The sequence below is a fragment of the Poecilia reticulata genome, chromosome 9 (assembly GCF_904066995.2).
Source record: "Poecilia reticulata chromosome 9, P_reticulata-male-v2, whole genome shotgun sequence".
In the NCBI taxonomy this organism is placed as follows: Eukaryota; Metazoa; Chordata; class Actinopteri; order Cyprinodontiformes; family Poeciliidae; genus Poecilia; species Poecilia reticulata.
Genome location: NC_088838.1, coordinates 32,238,947 through 32,257,929, shown reverse-complemented (window position 1 = coordinate 32,257,929; position 18,983 = coordinate 32,238,947). Strand labels below are relative to the sequence as shown.

At 39.3% G+C, this 18,983-nt stretch overlaps 1 protein-coding gene and 1 long non-coding RNA gene across 8 annotated transcripts in view; one reads left to right on the top strand and one right to left on the bottom strand.

Annotated features, from left to right (window-relative positions):
* Positions 1 to 18,983, bottom strand: part of LOC103470723 (uncharacterized) — a 60,478-nt gene that overhangs the window by 21,254 nt on the left and 20,241 nt on the right. Inside the window, exon 4 of one of the 4 annotated variants that reach the window (XR_014088997.1) lies at positions 1,720 to 1,803. The exons of 2 other annotated variants lie outside the window; for them this stretch is intronic. This is a non-coding gene — a long non-coding RNA (uncharacterized LOC103470723). Of the gene's footprint in view, positions 1 to 1,719; positions 1,804 to 18,247; positions 18,846 to 18,983 lie in introns of those variants that run through there. One more of the 4 variants, XR_014088999.1, reaches the window with a different exon arrangement.
* The window catches only part of ypel1 (yippee-like 1), a 39,299-nt gene that overhangs the window by 6,874 nt on the left and 13,442 nt on the right, over positions 1 to 18,983 (top strand). For 3 of the 4 annotated variants that reach the window (XM_017306562.2, XM_017306564.2, XM_017306563.2), the window contains exon 2: positions 3,408 to 3,692. In XM_017306562.2, coding sequence (XP_017162051.1) covers positions 3,576 to 3,692 — 117 coding nt within the window. In that variant the 5' untranslated portion in view covers positions 3,408 to 3,575. The remainder of the gene's footprint in view (positions 1 to 3,407; positions 3,693 to 18,983) is intronic. The other variant, XM_081610935.1, reaches the window with a different exon arrangement.

Sequence of the window (18,983 nt, the reverse complement as noted above, 5' to 3'; positions counted from 1 at the left end):
CTGGTATAATTGAATAAATATTTGCGCGTTTGCGTCATGTTGAGGGGAAAACAACCTGCTATTGTTCGTGTGTGCGGTGGACAACCCTTCCTTTCTGCACAAAGCTCATTTAGTGAAGTTGATGATGCTGAGGTGCGACATTTACAAAGCTCTCTGCGAGTGTGTGAGTGTGTGTGTGGCTGCCTCTCGCCGTGCACACGTGCACGTGGCAGCGGGTTTAAACTGGGCTAATTCACAGAGGGGATTTGGCCCTTTTCATGCAGGGATTATGCCTGCAGCACCTGTGCAGATAATGCGCGGTGCATGTAAATACGGCTCGTCTGGGAGGCCAGCGCTGTGTTTATGTTGTCATCTAAACGCGTGTTTGCAGAGCCGCCATGCTTCACGTCACGACCTGCTTCCTGTGGAGCTGCGGAAGAGACCTTTTCACTTTTTTTTTGTTTGTTTTTGTCGTCTGGCTGCCGGTTTCTGTCTCGACGCTGCTCTTCCTGTCGCAGCTCGTTTAGAAATATCCACAGTCGCTGAAGTGCGTTTTAAATGCATCGTTATTGTTTTCCTTTCCACTTTGAGCAAACCCTGACATTTACACACAATGTGTGTGGAAGTGAACTCTTGACAACGTTGTTCTGTGCAGAAGAGGAACTGGAGATATGCATGTTTAAAAGTGCAGTATATTTAACTTTTATAAGATACTTTTTACTCATTTTTCTTAAAACTGTCACCATGTCATGACAGTTTGTAACGAGACAGATAATCTGTGAAAAGATTCGTCTCCTCCAGAAAATATTTGAGTTTCAATCGTCAATTTTTTCACATTTGAAACTCAGAATTTTTTATTTTTTTTACTTTCTAGAACATTTCTGAGATCTCAAAAGCTACTATTGCCTCCTGAATAAATGCACAAAAACAACCAATAGACAGGAGGCGGGTCTTACTGCTGTCAATCAGCCTCTTGTACTTGCTGCTAAATGTGCTAATGGTGAAAAAACAACTTCCCGGTTGCACAGAATTTATTGTTTTCATGTTTCCCTAAAGTGGCAATGAAAGTATTGCAACAAAATCTCATCAAATGTCGTGATTTTATAACATTTTTAAAATTTCCGAGTTTCAAACATTGAGAATTTTTGTTTGAAATTCAGAATAATTTTTTTTTTCCTTAGTAATTATTTTTTTAAACTTTTCAAACTGAACAATTTCTACTTTTTTTTCTCCTAGAAAATTTCTGAGATCTCAAAGTTTCTTTTTGGCTGAAAAGTTTTCCGTTTTTCTCCGTAATAAACCGCTGGACGTTTGAACTTCCTGCTCTGTTTGCGATGCAAATTATTTAACGTTGAAAAAATCTTTTCCAAATGTCTTTTCTTTGGAAGTTCAGCTCCAGCAACGGATCCGGAGCAGCTGCGGTTCCCCTGCACACCGACAGCAATGCTCACAGAAACAAGCCTGTTCTTTGACAGATGAGCCTTTTAGCAGATGCTGGCTGTAAACCACCGACACATTCAGAGCAATTAATAAAGAGAATTGCATTGACGAGACGAATGAGAGGCTCATAAAAGGCAGCAGACCAGAGTGTAAAGAGGGACAAACCTTCTCGGTGTCGGTTGGCGAGGACTGATGCTTTTCTTTAAAAGGCATTAATGTCATCTGTGATTTGTGCCGCAGCACAGTAGGAGCAGATTTTCATTTTGTGTGAATATTTGCTGCTGTTGAACACCTGCAGACTTTCCTGTCAACAACTGCATGCGTCGACTATTCTGGTCTGTCCTGTTTTAAAGCATCATCTGGTGTGCGATTATTTCTGCAGATCTAAAAATAGAACAAAAGTTCCTTGTTAGTTAAAGAAGTTTTTTTTATATGTTGTTTTCAAAGCAGAGCTGCACATGTGTGCAATTTTGCAGTATTAAAAATCTTTTTAGTTCAAAAAGTAAAACTCATTTATAGCCATCACGTATATTTGAGTCTGCCACAGTGATTTTTATGGTCATTAAAGCAGCTGTCGGTACTTTTTAGTCAACAGCTGCCAAGTTCTGCTGGAAAATGAAATCAGCATCTCCATAAATCTTGTCGTCAAAGAGAAGCGGGAAGCTAACACCAGCAGATAACATGATCAGCGGCGCATTTCTCCTGAATTCCTCCAAAAATATTCATTAAGCTTCACATTTAATTAATTTATTAATTGCTCATTAAGTCATTAAAATTCTTTATGCAATTACACTTTTTTTTTTTTTTTTTGTCGGCCGGAACCTTTGTATTCACACGTTTCTGGTACCTCAGTAAATCTGACGCACAAGCTACATCCCGCCAAAACAAATCTGCTTCTTTTCACCCATTTGAGGTTAATTTCTGCTTCTAAAACGATCTGATGGATCCTGGAAAAGACTGTTGTTGTGTTCAAGTTGTGCTGAAAGAAGTTAGCTTATCAGCGAAGCTACTCAAGCCTAAACATGTAGCAGCAGCACAGGCGCTAACGCTACTGTTAGCGTCCACTTTTCTAAAGAAGCTCCATGACTGACCAGAAGTTCCTGAAACACTAAAAAACTGAACTGTGCACCAATCAGATGGTTGGATCATCTAAATAACAGATTTAAAACAACCTCTTGTTTATTCAATAATTTAGCAACAAAAACAGTTTTTGAATTGAAAATGTTGCGTGTTTTATGTATTTTTCGGTTAAATTGTGATTGATCCTACAATTAAAAAAAATTATTGACCCCCACCTCAAATGAATGCACTTCGACTCGACTACCTCCTTTTTGAAGGACAATTTTGTGTACAGATATTTCATAATTCATTTTATTTGTTGTTTCTGTTGATTTGTTTATTTACTTTGGATATTTAAAATGTCTTCCAGCTCCAGTGTTAAATATTCATTAGTATTTAAAGTCTGTCTTCTCGTATTATTGCCATTGTGTTACTAGAAAATTGTCTCAGAATAACAATATTATCGTTTATCGCAATAACTTCTGGGACAGTTTATCCTCCAGTAACATTTGTTGTTGTTAAAGTCTATTATTGTTACATTTCACATGATTCCCAGTCGACTGTTTAAGCTCTGAGGGATTAATGTCGACGTTTGATGCATGATCACTTTTATTCTTAACCTCTGAAGCAACCATCTCAAAACGTCCTGCAGCTATCCATCCGTCCGTTGGGACAAAACACTCACAAATTGCAAATAAGTGAGTTTGCAACCAAGTGAATCGCATTACGAGACGTTCTGATTGTCGGAATATTTCGTTACTTCGCCACACATTCGTTGTGCACACCCACGATTGTAATCGTGTAACAGACGATTGTAATCAAATGATTGCTCCAGCTAATGAGCCGAGTTCGTACTGGAAATATAATCAGGATCATGTTTGCTAAAAATAGCCGCTAACCGCTTCACCTCTGTGGCTTCTCCTCCGCAGGCTGGATTTTCTCCTGTGGTGTCTGTGTGGAGCGTCCCACACACCCACTCCACAACAACGACGGCTTTTGCTTGCATCTTCCAGTGTTTCTTCTGTCAGCAAGTCCAGCAGAGCTGCAACTCTTCCAGTGCCAGCCCTGACACCAGCGAGGAGCCCTGCCCCACTGACATGGTGAAGATGACCAAGTCGAAGACCTTCCAGGCCTACCTGCCATCCTGCCACCGCACATACAGCTGCATCCACTGCCGAGCGCACCTGGCCAACCACGACGAGCTCATCTCAAAGGTAACCCTGCTCTCCCACTGAAAGGTGATCTCTCCCTGATTTAAAACGACCTCAGGACTACAACGTTGTGGGATGGTTTGTGTAAAACAGCAAACTAGTGAATTAATGGTACAGATTTGAATGCAGTCCATGAGACTGTATTGGACATCTTTGAGGTTTGACTACCAGCAGGGAGAGATCAGATCAGATGCAACATTTATAATGTTTTTGCATAAAATCATAGTGAGATCCGGCTGTGCTGAGCTGCTTTAGGGCCTCCTGTCACTTTTTGAAATGGTTCAATTTACAGACACCAAAAAACATCAACGTTTTGCCAAAAATGTCTGGGTGGGTTTTTTAAGTGCTCTGGTTATTTTTAGAGGTAAAAAATGTGCAAAAAGGTAAATTTTTCACATCTGACACTCTGTTTGGTTGGAGACCGAAGTTGCAACATTTGTTACGTTTTCAGCTGATGGAGGAACTGAGCCCAACATGCTTCATGAAATGTTGTAGGATTTCTCTTTTTTCTTTGATAAAATTTCCATTTCTCCCGCTAGCACTAGACTGGCACATTTGTTTGGTCGCATTTACCCAAAATGCATTGCGCCGCAGTCCGTCTCCTGCTTTTGGAGCGGTCTCTGGTCCGCCTGGCGTTCACATATGGATCCAAATCGCACCAGTGTTCACTTCAGTCAAACCAAAGTTTGTGGGTGATTGTGAATCCAAACCTCTCCAAATGAATTCCAGACAAACGAACCAGTTTGATTAAAGTGGACTAACCGGAGCTGGTGTGAATGCATCCTAAAACAGCCTCGCAGGTCTTCCACTGCTCTGTCAACGTTTACTCCATCCATCCATCCATTTTCTTGACATCTCCAGCTAACATACCGGGCGAGAGGCGGGGTCACCTGGACAGGTCGCCAGTCTGTCGCAGGGCAACACAGAGACACACAACCATGCACACACACACTCACACCTAGGGGCAATTTGGAGAGGACAATTAACCTGACAGTCATGTTTTTGGACTGTGGGATGAAACCGGAGTACCTGGAGAAAACCCACCATGCACAGGGAAAACATGCAGACTCCATGCAGAAAGACCGGGGCCGGGAATCAAACCCAGAACCTTCTTGCTGCAAGGCAACAGCTCTACCAACTGCGCCACTGTGCGGCCGTGTCAACGTTTACACTGACGGAAAATAGCTTGAGGGGATTTGCAGCTGTCTGCCGCTTCTCACCGGGTCGCTCAGCTGGAGAATAACAACAATACATCCATGTGACACTCTTCAAACTGTTAGTGGCGGCACTTCACCTCCGGCTAAAAATAACAGCAGAAAGTGTGATGTAGCAGATTTAGGAGATGTGGGTTAGTGTGACACAACTAAGCTGTTTTTATCTGCGCTGAAATGTAAACATGTGGTGATGTGAGGACCGATGAATGAGGCTGAGCGAGTCGAGTCCAGCTGGGAGTCAACAAACTGCCGAGGGCCGAAGCTTCACAACGTCTCAGGCCGTCACTGTCTTCATACTGAAGCTCTGATTTATTTTCTTTTTTTGCCTAAATACGAACCATATTCAACTTTTTCCTTCCGAGTTTGATCCCCCAAAAATAATCCAGTTTTAGTCACTTATGTATGTGGAAGTAATTTGGCTACGTATCGGATTGTTTTCAGAACAATCATGTGAAATTTGATCCGACTTTTAGATGCGAGACGATTCTGCACCACACTGAAAAACACAAAATATCCTCGTACACTTGAAATAAGACAAAACTATCAATAATTTATTGATTTTGACTTACAAAAGTATTTATTATAAATGTCTTGTTTTAAATGAAACCATCTGCCAGTGGAATAAATACTTTTCTTTTTATCAATATCAAGGAATTATTGACTAAAATCAAGCTCCTGTATCTTGTTGAAAAGTTACTCTAAGTTAGTTTGGTCTTATTTAAAGTGTATTAAGATATTTGCACTACAAACTAGACTAAAAATACTTGGTAAGATTTTGTTTTTTGCAGTGCATAAGAAGCCAGACTGACGATATTTCCAAGAATTAGTGTCCACAACTAAAACGGCTCAAATCCACAAATATTTGATACCCCACTAAACACACACATAACTTCCTATTCTGCTAGTTTAAACATCAAGTTTGTGTTGATATGATCCAAATCCACACGGCCAGAACCGTCAGCAGAATCCAACATGTCCAGTCTTTAGACTGACTGATTGTTTGGGTAGCAAAAAGTGTCAACAGAAGCTTTATTTACAGAATCAGAGCCACCTGAAGCTAAAACTGCCAGTAGAGCAGGTTTGGGTTTAACACACTTATAAACAAAAGTATATATTTTTTTATGTTGAGTGAAAAATATATATTTTTTTGTACAGTTTTGGCTTAATTACTGCTTGTTCTTTCAGCAAGTCTGTAAATTCCAGTAAACAATTAATAGATCACTAAATTGGTTGATTATTTAAATAATCAATTAATCATCATTAATTGAATTAATTGTGAATAATTCAATTAATCGTTTCCGCCCTAGCCCAGTTAGACCCATACAAGTCCTGGATGCAGGGAATTTCAGCCCGGATGTTTCTCTCTGGCTTTAACAATTAATCAATTACTAAATTAGTTGCCAATTGATTCAATTAATCACAAATTGTTTCAGCCCTAATTGCCACCATTTAAAGGTTTCTGCAGGCCTTTTATGAAACATTACTCCTGGGAAGAAAATAAAGCCAATTAATTTCCAATCCCAATCGTTAATGGCTCCCTCTGTATTGGTGATCAGTTCTCGCCAGGAGGAAAAACAAATTGAACATTCAGGTCACACGGCAGCAGGATGCTGAAGATTCGGAGCGTTGGCCCGTCAGGCCCAGCCATCAATCAGCCTGCGGAGAACCACAAATGTTGTTGCGTCTTTGAATTTCCTGTGTCCCGGTTTATTAAAGACGTTTGAATTATTGAATTTCCCACAGGCCAAACATTGATGGTCTCTCACTGACGTTTGGAGCCGCAAACCCAAAAAGGCTTTAGTTGGTGGTAGAATCGGCAGCTGTGGAGGGAAAGTGAGTAAAGTTTCCATGTGATCAGATTGAAGCGGAGCTGCAGCACTGACCTTTGTGTTATTATAGGAACCTGACAGCACGCCACCCCCAGTGCTGCTCTCTCGCCAGCTCTAAGCTGATTATTCAAATGACAATGATGATCAACCTGCGCGCTCGCCGTCTCCGTGTCAGAATCCATTTCCCTGCTGTAACTTGGAGACGTTGTTGGTGCTGGCAGGTAAATGGATCCAAAACCCAACGGTGTCTCTCCTTTCGGCAGGATCAGAGGTCTAATGTCTCCAAGTTTAGAACCCATTGTTGCTGTTTTAGGGCATTTTTACACCTGATGGTCCAGTAGACTCGAAACGGCTTATTTTCCAGAAAAATTAGCCGTTTGAGGATCTGCAAACGGCTCATTTGGAGATTCTGCTGCTAGAAAAGACAAGGTTGTATAATAGCAACCATTGTACAGCAGTAAAACCAGCTGACGTGCTGGATCTCCTTTGGGGATTCTAGGTAACGAGCCGAACTCTGGTGGGTTGCTAGGTAACGAGCCGAACTCTGGTGGGTTGCTAGGTAACGAGCCGAACTCTGGTGGGTTGCTAGGTAACGAGCCGAACTCTGGTGGGTTGCTAGGTAACGAGCCGAACTCTGGTGGGTTGCTAGGTAACGAGCCGAACTCTGGTGGGTTGCTAGGTAACGAGCCGAACTCTGGTGGGTTGCTAGGTAACGAGCCGAACTCTGGTGGGTTGCTAGGTAACGAGCCGAACTCTGGTGGGTTGCTAGGTAACGAGCCGAACTCTGGTGGGTTGCTAGGTAACGAGCCGAACTCTGGTGGGTTGCTAGGTAACGAGCCGAACTCTGGTGGGTTGCTAGGTAACGAGCAGAACTTTGGTGGGTTGCTAGGTAACGAGCCGAACTCTGGTGGGTTGCTAGGTAACGAGCAGAACGCTGGTGGGGTTGCTAAGTGCCTGCTGATTTGCGACGTTACATTCCTGAGGTTTTTGAAATGGCTCATTTTCTAGACACCAAAAAAATGACTGGGTTTTCTTAAGCATTGGGCTGTTTTTAAGAGAGCAGGAGACCCAAATGCCAGTACGAAAAACATTTATCATAACATTTCCCCATTATGGGTGTTTTGACAGCTGATATTCTGGTAGACTCTCTGAATAGCTATACAGTATTTGTTGCATTTTCAGCTGGTGCAGTTCACTTTCTTAGTGCTGTGTAAAGGGCGCTTTGGCCGTTTTGTTTATTGCTGCCATAGTTACGCATTCATAAGTCTGTCTCTGCGGTAAAACATGGTTACTTCTATAAGGTTTGTTTGTTGTCTATAAGATGTTTGGTATGATTTATGTGAGTTGAGCTAAAATAAATAGTATAATAACAGTAAACCTGAAGCAGACTGAAAGCATAATGACGCAGAGAGCAGCTCAGGGACGCCCTGTAACACCTGCCACTGCTTTACCTCATTAATTGAAGTAAATGAATCAGGTCGTCTGCAAGTCATTTAGCACCACGTTCTCCACGAACATGCTGTGCGCGATAGGAGAGGGGTGACCATCGTCCGGCCACGCCCCAGCCCAGTCACGGAAGGCGCTCCTCGCCGACCGGAGTCGGGTATCGGAGTCCGACCGAAGCGATGCGGCGCTACGGTATCGTTACGTCTAGGCGGGATTCTGACTTAGAGGCGTTCAGTCATAATCCCACAGATGGTAGCTTCGCCCCATTGGCTCCTCAGCCAAGCACATACACCAAATGTCTGAACCTGCGGTTCCTCTCGTACTGAGCAGGATTACTATTGCAACAACACATTATCAGTAGGGTAAAACTAACCTGTCTCACGACGGTCTAAACCGTCGTGAGACATCTTCTAGACAGTAACGTCATCTTCTAGACAGTAACGTCTAGAAGATGAATAATAATTGTGCAAATTGGAATTCTGAAAATAAATTAGCTTAAGGATTTTTTTTTTTCAAAATTGTCATGTTTTGAACTAGGAATGATGGTTTTTCAGCTGTATCGAAATGTGATCAACAGCCGGATGTTACTACTGGCGGAAAAGACGAAGAAGACAAACAGGAAGTGGTTGTAGGATGATGGCGCTGCATGTTTTTTTTTAATGACTTGGCGTATGAACAAACTTAATATCTCGTGACTTTGTTTTTCTTATTTAATGGAAATACCGCAATTGCGAAATTGTGGGGAGGTTTCGAAATTAGCAGAATATCAACAAAGTTTTGCATACATTTGTAATGGAAATGCAGCTACTGTTCACTTTTTGCTCTATGTCCTCAAATTTTCTACACAAACTAGAGTTTGATTGTTTGTAACCTTTACTAAACCAGAAAAATAACCTCACTGAGTTAAAAAAAACTAATTTTAAAGGGACTAAACAGGGCTGGTGTGAATGCACCCTTGATCTCTAAAGTCTGTTGTTTATCATAAATGCGATGTGTGTTTGGCCCAAAGCAAGAGGCCATCCGTGTTTATCAACACCTCAGTTAACCTGTCCAGGTCGGATGTACGTGGATTTATCGTTGCTCTAAAAGCCGAGGCAGGCAGGCAGGCAGGGCTGCAGCAGGGTGTTTTATGCAGGGACAGTTTTATTGGATCCCCTGAGGGTAAATTAAATTGTTGCTGCAGCAAATCTCAACTAAATTATGTAGCTGTACTTAAGAGTTAAAGTCTGGGCTTCAAAAAGGAAAAAAGCCAATTCTGATGTATGAATTGTTGTTTAAATCAAGAATAAATCAAGTTTCCTCTTCATGTCAAAGGAAGTTTAGCTGTTTGAGATTCTACAGAAAAAAACGCCACGTGTTTTTTTTTTTTTTATTGTACTCAGTTGCACATTCCTCGGATCGCAGTGCGCTACAACTGCACTGTTTTATGTTGTAATTTTGCCCTTATACAGTATTTCATGCTCAGTTTTGTTTTCTCTATACTTGTATAGAGAAAACAATATACTTATATATATTTATAGACACTTTTGTGAACCTGAACTATAAGAACGCGTTTGTTGTGTCTTTCCAGTTTCTTGAAGTAGCGCCACGTTGTTTGTCGTGGTTCATCACCTTAGCAGGAATGCTAAGAAACCAGTAGCACCAGTTGCACTGGTTTGGTCAAAACTAGTAAATAAACTGGACTGGAATGCTGCCAAACTGGTCTCTTCTGGGATTACGACTAAAAGTAACTTTGATTTCATTTAGGAAATCAAAGTTAATTCAAGCTAGAATAAATGTTTATTCTGTTAAACATCATATGTGGCTTTAAGGGGCTTATTGGATTTGGTGATTTATCGACTCCATAGGAAAATTCAGGAGTTTCTTTAACTCCTGAAGCTGTTTACAAATTTTAAAAAAGAAAAATCAACAAGCAAAACTGCAACATCAGTTGTTTATATTAAAATCTTAGTTTTGAAAATAAATCTTATTCTTTTTTTAATCTCGTGAGGAACAGCAAAAAAGATGAGCAACGTCTTTATTTGCTTAACAATAGTTTTAATGCATCATGATTTACTAAATTGACATGGACTGTAATTTATTTTTATTTTTTTTAGTTACTCCATAAAATGCATTTTCATGATGTGTTTCTTTTAACTGTTTCTGAAACTTGAAGAAACGGCTTGGTGGTTTCTGCGATTTTAACTGTGGAGAGTTGTGGCGACTGGTTATATCTGTTTTAAACATTTTAAATTTAAAGTAAGATTCCTGTTTTGTTTTAGTTTTAATTTTTGGTTTCCTTTTAATCAGAAATATTTGACTTTTGGCCAGATAATTTATCTAAAATAGCAATAATCAACTGACCAGTTTTGTAAAATGCAGCTGTATTTTAAACTTCATTCAAAGCTGAAACAGTTTAAGTTTTGAGATGTTTTTTTTTACCACAGTACATTGTCACAGTTGAATTTGTAGGCATTTCTGTCTGTTCACCCAATTTCATTCCTATTGTTATAGGATTATATACTCAGTTTTCTGTAAAATCACCTCGGCTTGCAGAGTGAGCACAACTGATATGTATTTTAGCTTTAACCTGTTACATGTCCTTTATTAATAAAAAATAAGACCGTAGTTACGACCCCCCCCCTTCCTCCACGTACGTCCACGAACACCAGAAAAGGTGGGAATCACCATAGCAACCCAGACTGCGTAGCTGTTGCACAATACAGAAGGTTTTTCTTTCCATTACACACCAGTAAATTCAAACTAACAAAAGAAAAATGGATGTCAAATTTTTGAGTAGTATCTCAAATGGCACTGCTTAAATTTTTATGTAGATTAAAATTTAAAACATAAAGTAAATTTCCGCCAACAAAATTTTGACATCAATCTCAAAAATGTTCTGGGAAAATGAAGTGGAAAGCTGAAAAATGTCTACTACTTAAAAATGGTCTTGGCATCAAAAGCCAAACATTTGACTTTTGTAATTTGAGTTTCAGAAATAAAAAATTTCCATATTGAAAAAAAAAATTTAGAAAATTTTTTGTTTTCAAAACTCAGAAATTTTCTAGAAAAGATGTGGAAAATTTCTGATATTAATCTCAAAATTTCTCTTGCAAATTTCTAGAGTTTTTTGGCGGAACTTGACTCCTTTTCTATGCCGTGGCCCTAATTCGCCGTCGTGCCGGTGTGTCTGATGTCTGGTCGAGTCCCTGATTTCACCTCTGACCTCGATGTGAAAGGATAAGCGAGCTCATCCGGATCACTTGTAAGAAATCAGTGAAGTGAAGAGTGAACTATTGACTGTGTTGTCTTGTTTACCGGGCTAAAGTGACTGTTGACGAATGACCTCATTAGTCTAAACTATCCACTTTAGTAATAATTGGATTTCACGAAGAGCTCTTCCTCGGACAGTCTGTCTTTCTCCTGTCGGTCTCAAACTGTCAGTGTGTTGCAGAAAAAAACTACAGAACACCAAGAAAAGATCAACTACTGCAAAAATAACCGCCTTACACTTAAATATGTGCATTCAATTCAGCTTTAATACATTTAACAACTTCCATCCGTCCATCCATCCATTTTCTGTACATCCTTGTCCCTCAGTGGGGTCGGGAGGTGATGGTGTCTCTCCAGTTAACGTTCTGAGCGAGAGGCGGGGTCACCTGGACAGGTCGCCAGTCTGTCGCAGGGCAACACGAGACACACACTCACACCTAGGGGCAATTTGGAGAGACCAATTAACCTGACAGTCATGTTTTTGGACCGTGGGAGGAAACCGGAGTACCTGGAGAAAACCCACCATGCACAGGGAGAACATGGAGACTCCATGCAGAAAGACCGGGGCCGGGAATCGAACCCAGAACCTTCTTGCTGCAAGGCAACAGCTCTACCAACTGCGCCACTGTGCAGCCCCCATTTAACAACTTGAAACCAAAAATTAATTTGCATGTCTGAATCTTCCTGCTGTATCTGTGCAACGTGTTGCGCAAAGCAACAACTAACACACATTAATAAACATTTGGCTGCATGTGTGACAGAAATATGAGGAAAGGTTTAGTTAAACTGAGTTGAATAAAGCAGACGTCATTGATATATGGGACATGTTTTCAGCTGCGTTTAATTTTCATTAATTATACAAAAACCATTGGAGGACTTCGTTATGCATTAAACATAAGTTTGATTACTTTAGGCGTTTTTGCTCACATTGTCTTGAATTTTTGCAGCTTGATTTGGGAAAATGAAAAAGTAGATGCCCACATAACTTTTCTAACGATCTTAATTAAAAGCAATAAGAAAGGAGAAAACATTTTTATTATTACCGCAGCTTATCCTGAAAGTAGGGGGGACAAAAATTCACATTAATCCTGATTTACACAGCAAAATTGTAAAATTCTTGGCTGATTTTCAAAACCTGAGACATCAAACCACACAGAACTTTACAAACTCATAGATATGACAGATTTGGTCCAACTGACACGTTGCAACGTGACGTCACACCACTGCCCTGCTGGAGGGCAAAGCTTATTGACCAGCATTGGTTTTAGCTATTAAGTTGTCAATATAACGCTCTGAATCGTACATATAGCTAAGATATTTAAAAGGAAACGGGACACAGTTCTACTAATTGCCCAACACTACGACAACTGGATAACGATGTCAGGAAAAAGGTTGAGTTTAAAAAAGCATAAAACCACAATCGTTCCTCTGTGCAGCTTTATTCCCAACAAATCTTTCTTTTAAATGTTAAAAAAATATATAAAAATCTGTCTAACTTCACTACAATATCTTCACTTATATACTGTTGTGTAGAACAAGGAGGCACCAATTTTAGAAAAGCTGCATTCATAATGTAAATGCCGCCATATTTCAATGCTATTTTTAGGTGAGTTACAGTAAACAAACATGGCCGACTGGGAAGATTGACTGGTGATAGTTTGTGAACTACCAACATTGACAGAGACTGTCATCTCTGTCAAAACGCTACTGGCAAACCTGGCGGTGCGTTCGCTGCCCTAAGCAGCATCTTCAGCGCTTTGCATCAACCCTTCTAAGCTGATTATGTTACTTAAGAGAAGACGACACCGCTGTCTGGCGTTTTCCACTGCAGGCTGCCAAGTGACCGTCCCCTCGTTTGACTCGAAGCCACCGTTCCCGCAGGAATGCGTTTTTATACACTTTTAAAATGTTTTAGACATTCCTGCTGACGGTACAAGAAATAAGTGGAGTATCTTTGAGTTTACTGACTGATTTCTCTATGGTTTGAGTGCATGATTTGTAAAAACTGGTTTCTTCTGAAGGAGGTTATGTACTGGAACTTCGAGGGTTGCCAACTCTCAATCAAAGATGCAGATGGAGCGGATTAACCTGAGCGCCTGGTCAGGCACGGTCACACAAGCCCTCCTGCACTCGGCTGTTTCACTAAATATGGAAAACATGTTGTTGTTTTAGTTTAATTTCATTGTAAAGGTCTTTCACAAACCACTTAAATGTTGTTTCTTCTGTTAAACCTTTAGAGGAGATGAAAGGTTACAAAGTGATTGTTTTGCTTTTTAAAAAATATATCGAGACATAATCCTAAATTTATTATTTTATTTAAATAATCAATCAAGTTTATTGGTATGACACATTTCATCAACAAGGTAGTTCAAATTACATCTTAAAAACACAAAAGTAAAAAGTTATAAGGCCAAAAGTTGAGACGCCAGTAACAAATGTCTAATATTTTGGTCAATTTTCCATTTAACATATTTCAGACTAACCAGGTGGGTTTTCAGTCTAGATTTAAAAGCTCTCAGTGTTTCAGCTGTTTTGCAGTTTTCTGGAAGTTTGTTCAGATTTGCGGCACATAGAAGCTGAATGCTGCTTCTCCATGTTTGGTTCTTATTAGTCTTGAAATATTTCAACATCAGAAAAGCATTAAGAATTTTAACTGTCAAATAAATTTGCAGCTTTATTTACGTTCAAAATATGATTAATAAAATTATATGAAATTTTGCACTACTTCACTTCATGTGCATGTTATGAGAATAAATAAATCTTGCAGTATTCTGGTATTGAAGGAAAAAACAACTGGTCAATCGACTGCAGTTTAATTAATAATCTACAGATAAAATCTGCTTTTTCTACATCCAGTTTCATGATATAAAGAGCAGAACAGCAAAAAGTCGAGCTATTCTGCAGAACAAGCACTTACAAAATTTTATATAGTCTAAATAAAAATGTTTATATTTTTACTGCTATAGTCACAGCAAACCAAAACTCAGTTTGTCACAGGATAAATTAAAATGGGCTCAATCATTCCCATTTGTATCATTTTTCATTTTTATCTTTTCTTTCTACCAAAATGTGGATGATGAAAGTTTTCAGTCTGAAGTTTTGGTCTGAACTATTCCTTTTTTGAAGAGACTTTGTAGTTCATTTTAGTATTTCTGTTGCTGGTCAACCAAAAATACTTGGTAATATTTTGTGTTTTTGCAATAATCAAGATCTTTATTTTAGCAGTAGTTAGAATATCGTTAACTTCCTAAAATTATGGAGTTGTTTTTTTTGTGAAAAATAATTTTTAGCAATAAAAAATTTTTCCTTTTTATTGCCAAATAATGATTTAAGAAGAAAAATACTTTTGGAAAAAAAATAAAAAGGATCAGTTTGTAGGTACTTTTACTTCTACTTCTTTAATCATGCTGTGAGAACCTCCTGGGGTTCTGGTACCAGCTTGCTGCTACAGATGTTAGATATTAAGGTAGATTTTATTTTGGTATGTTTAGACCTCTGTTTAATTATGTCTTCTAGCGATCGGGTTACCCAGGATGCATCTGTCATCAAAGTTATTAGCACCCCCACTGTGCCAACAGCTTCCACAGGACAGTATGTGGTGAACTTCGCTCCATTTACATGAAGTATAACGAGACAAAACGTTATCAGTTTCTTTGTTTTTTCCATTTTAAGCTAGAACCTTTGGCCTGTAGACTTTGTGAAAACAGAAAATCAGATCTGTCGCAGCAGATCCGAGCCTCGTCGTGAAACCGGAGAAGCGGTTTGTCAGCAGAGCGTGAAGGCCCGCAGTGCGAACGTGGTTCTGGACCGGGGCGATGCGGCCTGAATACTGACGAGCTGGCTGCCAGTCTTTATTCGACACCTTGGCTTCGTCCCACTTCGTCTAACTGATGGAAGCCCATTTGTGGGATGATCACACTCTTCATTTCTCCCCAATAATGGATGCAGCTCCATTCGAGGCTCCCGCCTCTCCGGGAAGTTTTCCAAGACATTGACCGTGACCCAAAACATCAATATAGCTCTGCTGCGTGTCTCTCTAATGGTAATGTCTTAATTAAACGAAACTTGGATTCTTTTAGCCTGGTTTGCCTTAGGTTATTAGCAATATAGGAAGCATTTAACCACTAAATGTTTGAAAGTACATTAATTATATTGTAATTTTATTGCTATCTTGGTCTCTAATTACACTCAAAATGAAGCAATACACCAGTTAGCAAACTGGAGGGGAAAGAAATCAAATCAAAGGAAATTTTCAGATTAAGCACTTTAATGAAGCCATTCATTGTTTTTAGGAATATTTTGGAAGATTTGAACATAGAGGTGGGGAGAGTATCCAAAAAGTTTACTCAAGAAAGAGTAGTGGTACTTCTACATATTTTACTCAAGTAAAAATAAAAGTAACCATTCAAAAAATTTACCAAAGAGTAAAAAAGTATTTGGTAAAAAGTCTGCTCAAGTCAAATTATCAATCATGTAATAGTTAAAAATATATATGATTATTGAATGTAAACATGTTTTTTGTTGTTTTAGTCCTTAATAATTTAATTCTAATGTCTAAATAAAAGAATAAATATCCACCCATATGTCCTTTGTAAGGGCTGTAGATACTAACAGCCTGACTGTCGGGTCCTGGTGGCGGACGGGACAAACGGCAGGCTTCGTCTCCATAGTAACGGACTCGAACCGACGACTCGTTGAGCATCTGGTTGAACGTCAAACTGAACTCAAACCGTTAGTTTTTCATATCTTCCTTCTTCGGTTTGTTTTTTTTTTTTTTTAGTCCAGATAAAATATTAATTTAAATTTTTCTACAAATTGAATATTTTTACTGACGATGTTTGGTTGCTGTTGTGTCTTTTAAAATGTCCTTTTTAACTGTTAGTATGTTAGCTTTTGTCACCTTTAATGCTAACGGTGAGATTGATTCCAGATGTTGTTCAGGTTGAAGTAGCGTTTTTGACAATGGGGACTGATACTGATGTATAGGTTTATTTATTCACCTCTGTTTATTTTCTATATTGAAGCACAGAGGGGAATCCTGCTGCCATGATGCAACGGTGATTCTTCAATATACTGTTGTGTTTGAAATTAGAATGCTGTAATAAAAGAATTGTGTTGATACGCATTGTGTTTTTATTGATATTACAAATGTTAAATTGTCTGGGGCAAAAATGGCATTTTTCATTGCGCCATGTTGGCAAAATGAATGAAATGTTTTGCTATGTGGGTTATTTGTACTGACAGTAGAGGTTTGTTTCAAAGTCATTATCTTCAAGCAGTTTTTCCATCAGTTTGGAGTAAAAACGTTTATTACTCAGCGTGATTGCGTTAATGTATAGCCTCATAGTTCCTGTAAATAGAGACGCTTTATGTAATGTGAAATTACAGACGTGTAAATCTTTAAAAGCCATCTCTTAAACTGAATTAAATCAAAGCCTCGGGTTTAACTTACAGAAGAAGATGAACCCTCGCTTACTGCAGCCGACATCTGTTCAGACAGATGGTAAAAATCAACCTCAGCAGGTTCCTTAATGGCTCAGGTTTTCTTTCAAAAGAGCTGCTTTTAATTTGTATAATTACACCGTCTGAAGAAGGCTAAAATGAGATGCAACATTTTACCTCTAAATACCAAAGTGTGATTGTGTTTCTCAGGACCGTGTGTTCCTGCAGTCTAATGGTCAGGCATTTATTGTATGGCTTATCATTTATTGTGATAAAAATTTTAATTTAAGATGATAAATTCCAGTTAATGATGTTTAAAACTCGATCCGGGGTGAGTGAGTTAGTGGCATCAACTAACTCACTCGTTCACTCTTTGGCTACCTGTTGAGTATTTTGCGCAGCAGCAGTTTTACGTTTCGCCACAGTGCCTCATAACTGCTTAAAAATAAAAAAAAATGTTGTGAAGTGAAAACTGTGGATCCAACTGGGACGGTCACACCACCAACTTGGCATTACTTTAGATATTTAAAACAAAAAAAAATATTAATAATTTCGATATCGACTGATATGAAACACTTATCGTGATACGTTTTTCAGTCATATTGTCCAGTTATAATCATCTACACACGTTTCTCACAAGTTTGAACCAGAAGTGATCCGCGCACCAAGCAAAGCAGATCCGTGGCTTTGAGCCCAACAAAAATAAAATATATGAACTCTTGACCAATGAACGAGAGGAAGATAAATGAACAAAATGACTACTGTCAGGATCGACCTGCAATGAGACGGATAATGAAATGATGTGGACAAGCTGCCTCTGATCTCACTCTATACATCTATATACACTGCTCAAAAAAATAAAGGGAACACTTAAACAACACAATATAACTCCAAGTAAATCAAACTTCTGTGAAATCAAACTGTCCACTTAGGAAGCAACACTGATTGACAACGGTGACCCTCGTCGGGTCAATCAGTGTTGCTTCCTAAGTGGACAGTTTGATTTCACAGAAGTTTGATTTACTTGGAGTTATATTGTGTTGTTTAAGTGTTCCCTTTATTTTTTTGAGCAGTGTATATATATATATATATATATCTACATATAGTCCACGTCCAGCAAAATCCATGCATCCATGAAATCCATGGACGTATACAATCAGACTCTTTATGTGAATAACAACGTTCTGGCGACTAGCATACTGAGTATGTAGTAACAAACATGTATGCTCCATGTCTGTCTTAGCTAGCAGATAAAAGCTACATTAGCTAAGCTAATTTGCTAGTTTGGCAGTAAGTGTTACAGTAAATATCACTGATGTTTATTTTAGTATTACACAGAGGTTGGTGGAGAACTCAAATTGTAATAGAGTAATAGTTGTAATGTACTTATATTGTTTATAAGTTAGAAAGGAACAAGGTGAGAGCTAGGTCTAAGCTTGTGGCTGGTTTCTTGTTGTCATAGCAACTCCATAGCAACTGATCACCAAGATGGCTGTCGGTTACAAAGTTTATGGAAGTGTGACATGAGAACTTTGTATTTTTTCCGGTTGTGTTGCCCAAATTTTTACCTTTCTTTGACTTGCAGTCAGAGGTCGAACTAAATCATTTTAAGGGCCACATGCGCTCCGGCGCCAGCAGAGGGTGGGGGTGGGGGGAAATGCCAACAAATTAAAAATAGAAAGTGGGAAACGGATAAGGGCAGCTAGACGGAGCGGTCTCTTTTTGCCAGTGGTTGGGTTGATGTGTGAACCCTTCAGATACGACACCCAGCTCTTGTCACATGGACTAACCACCCAACCCGCTCTGGCCTAAACGCTGTTGAAGTCTTGTTGTCGACTCCGCAGGGACTGACCCAGTTCCCCCATGCGGCGGAAAGGTCGCGCCTTGGTGCTCTGAACTGCATGCGTCTGGGCAGATTACACTTAAAAACACAAACACTGAACTGTAGGATGTGACAGGTAGGGCATCAACACCTGTAGTGCAGAGAAAAAAGGAGAAAATAACAAATTATTTCCCTGTAAATCCAGAATAAATGCTGCAAACAGATAATGTTTCAGATATGGAAATTATCTGTTTTATTTTGTCATGCGATTAATTGATTTATTGCGACA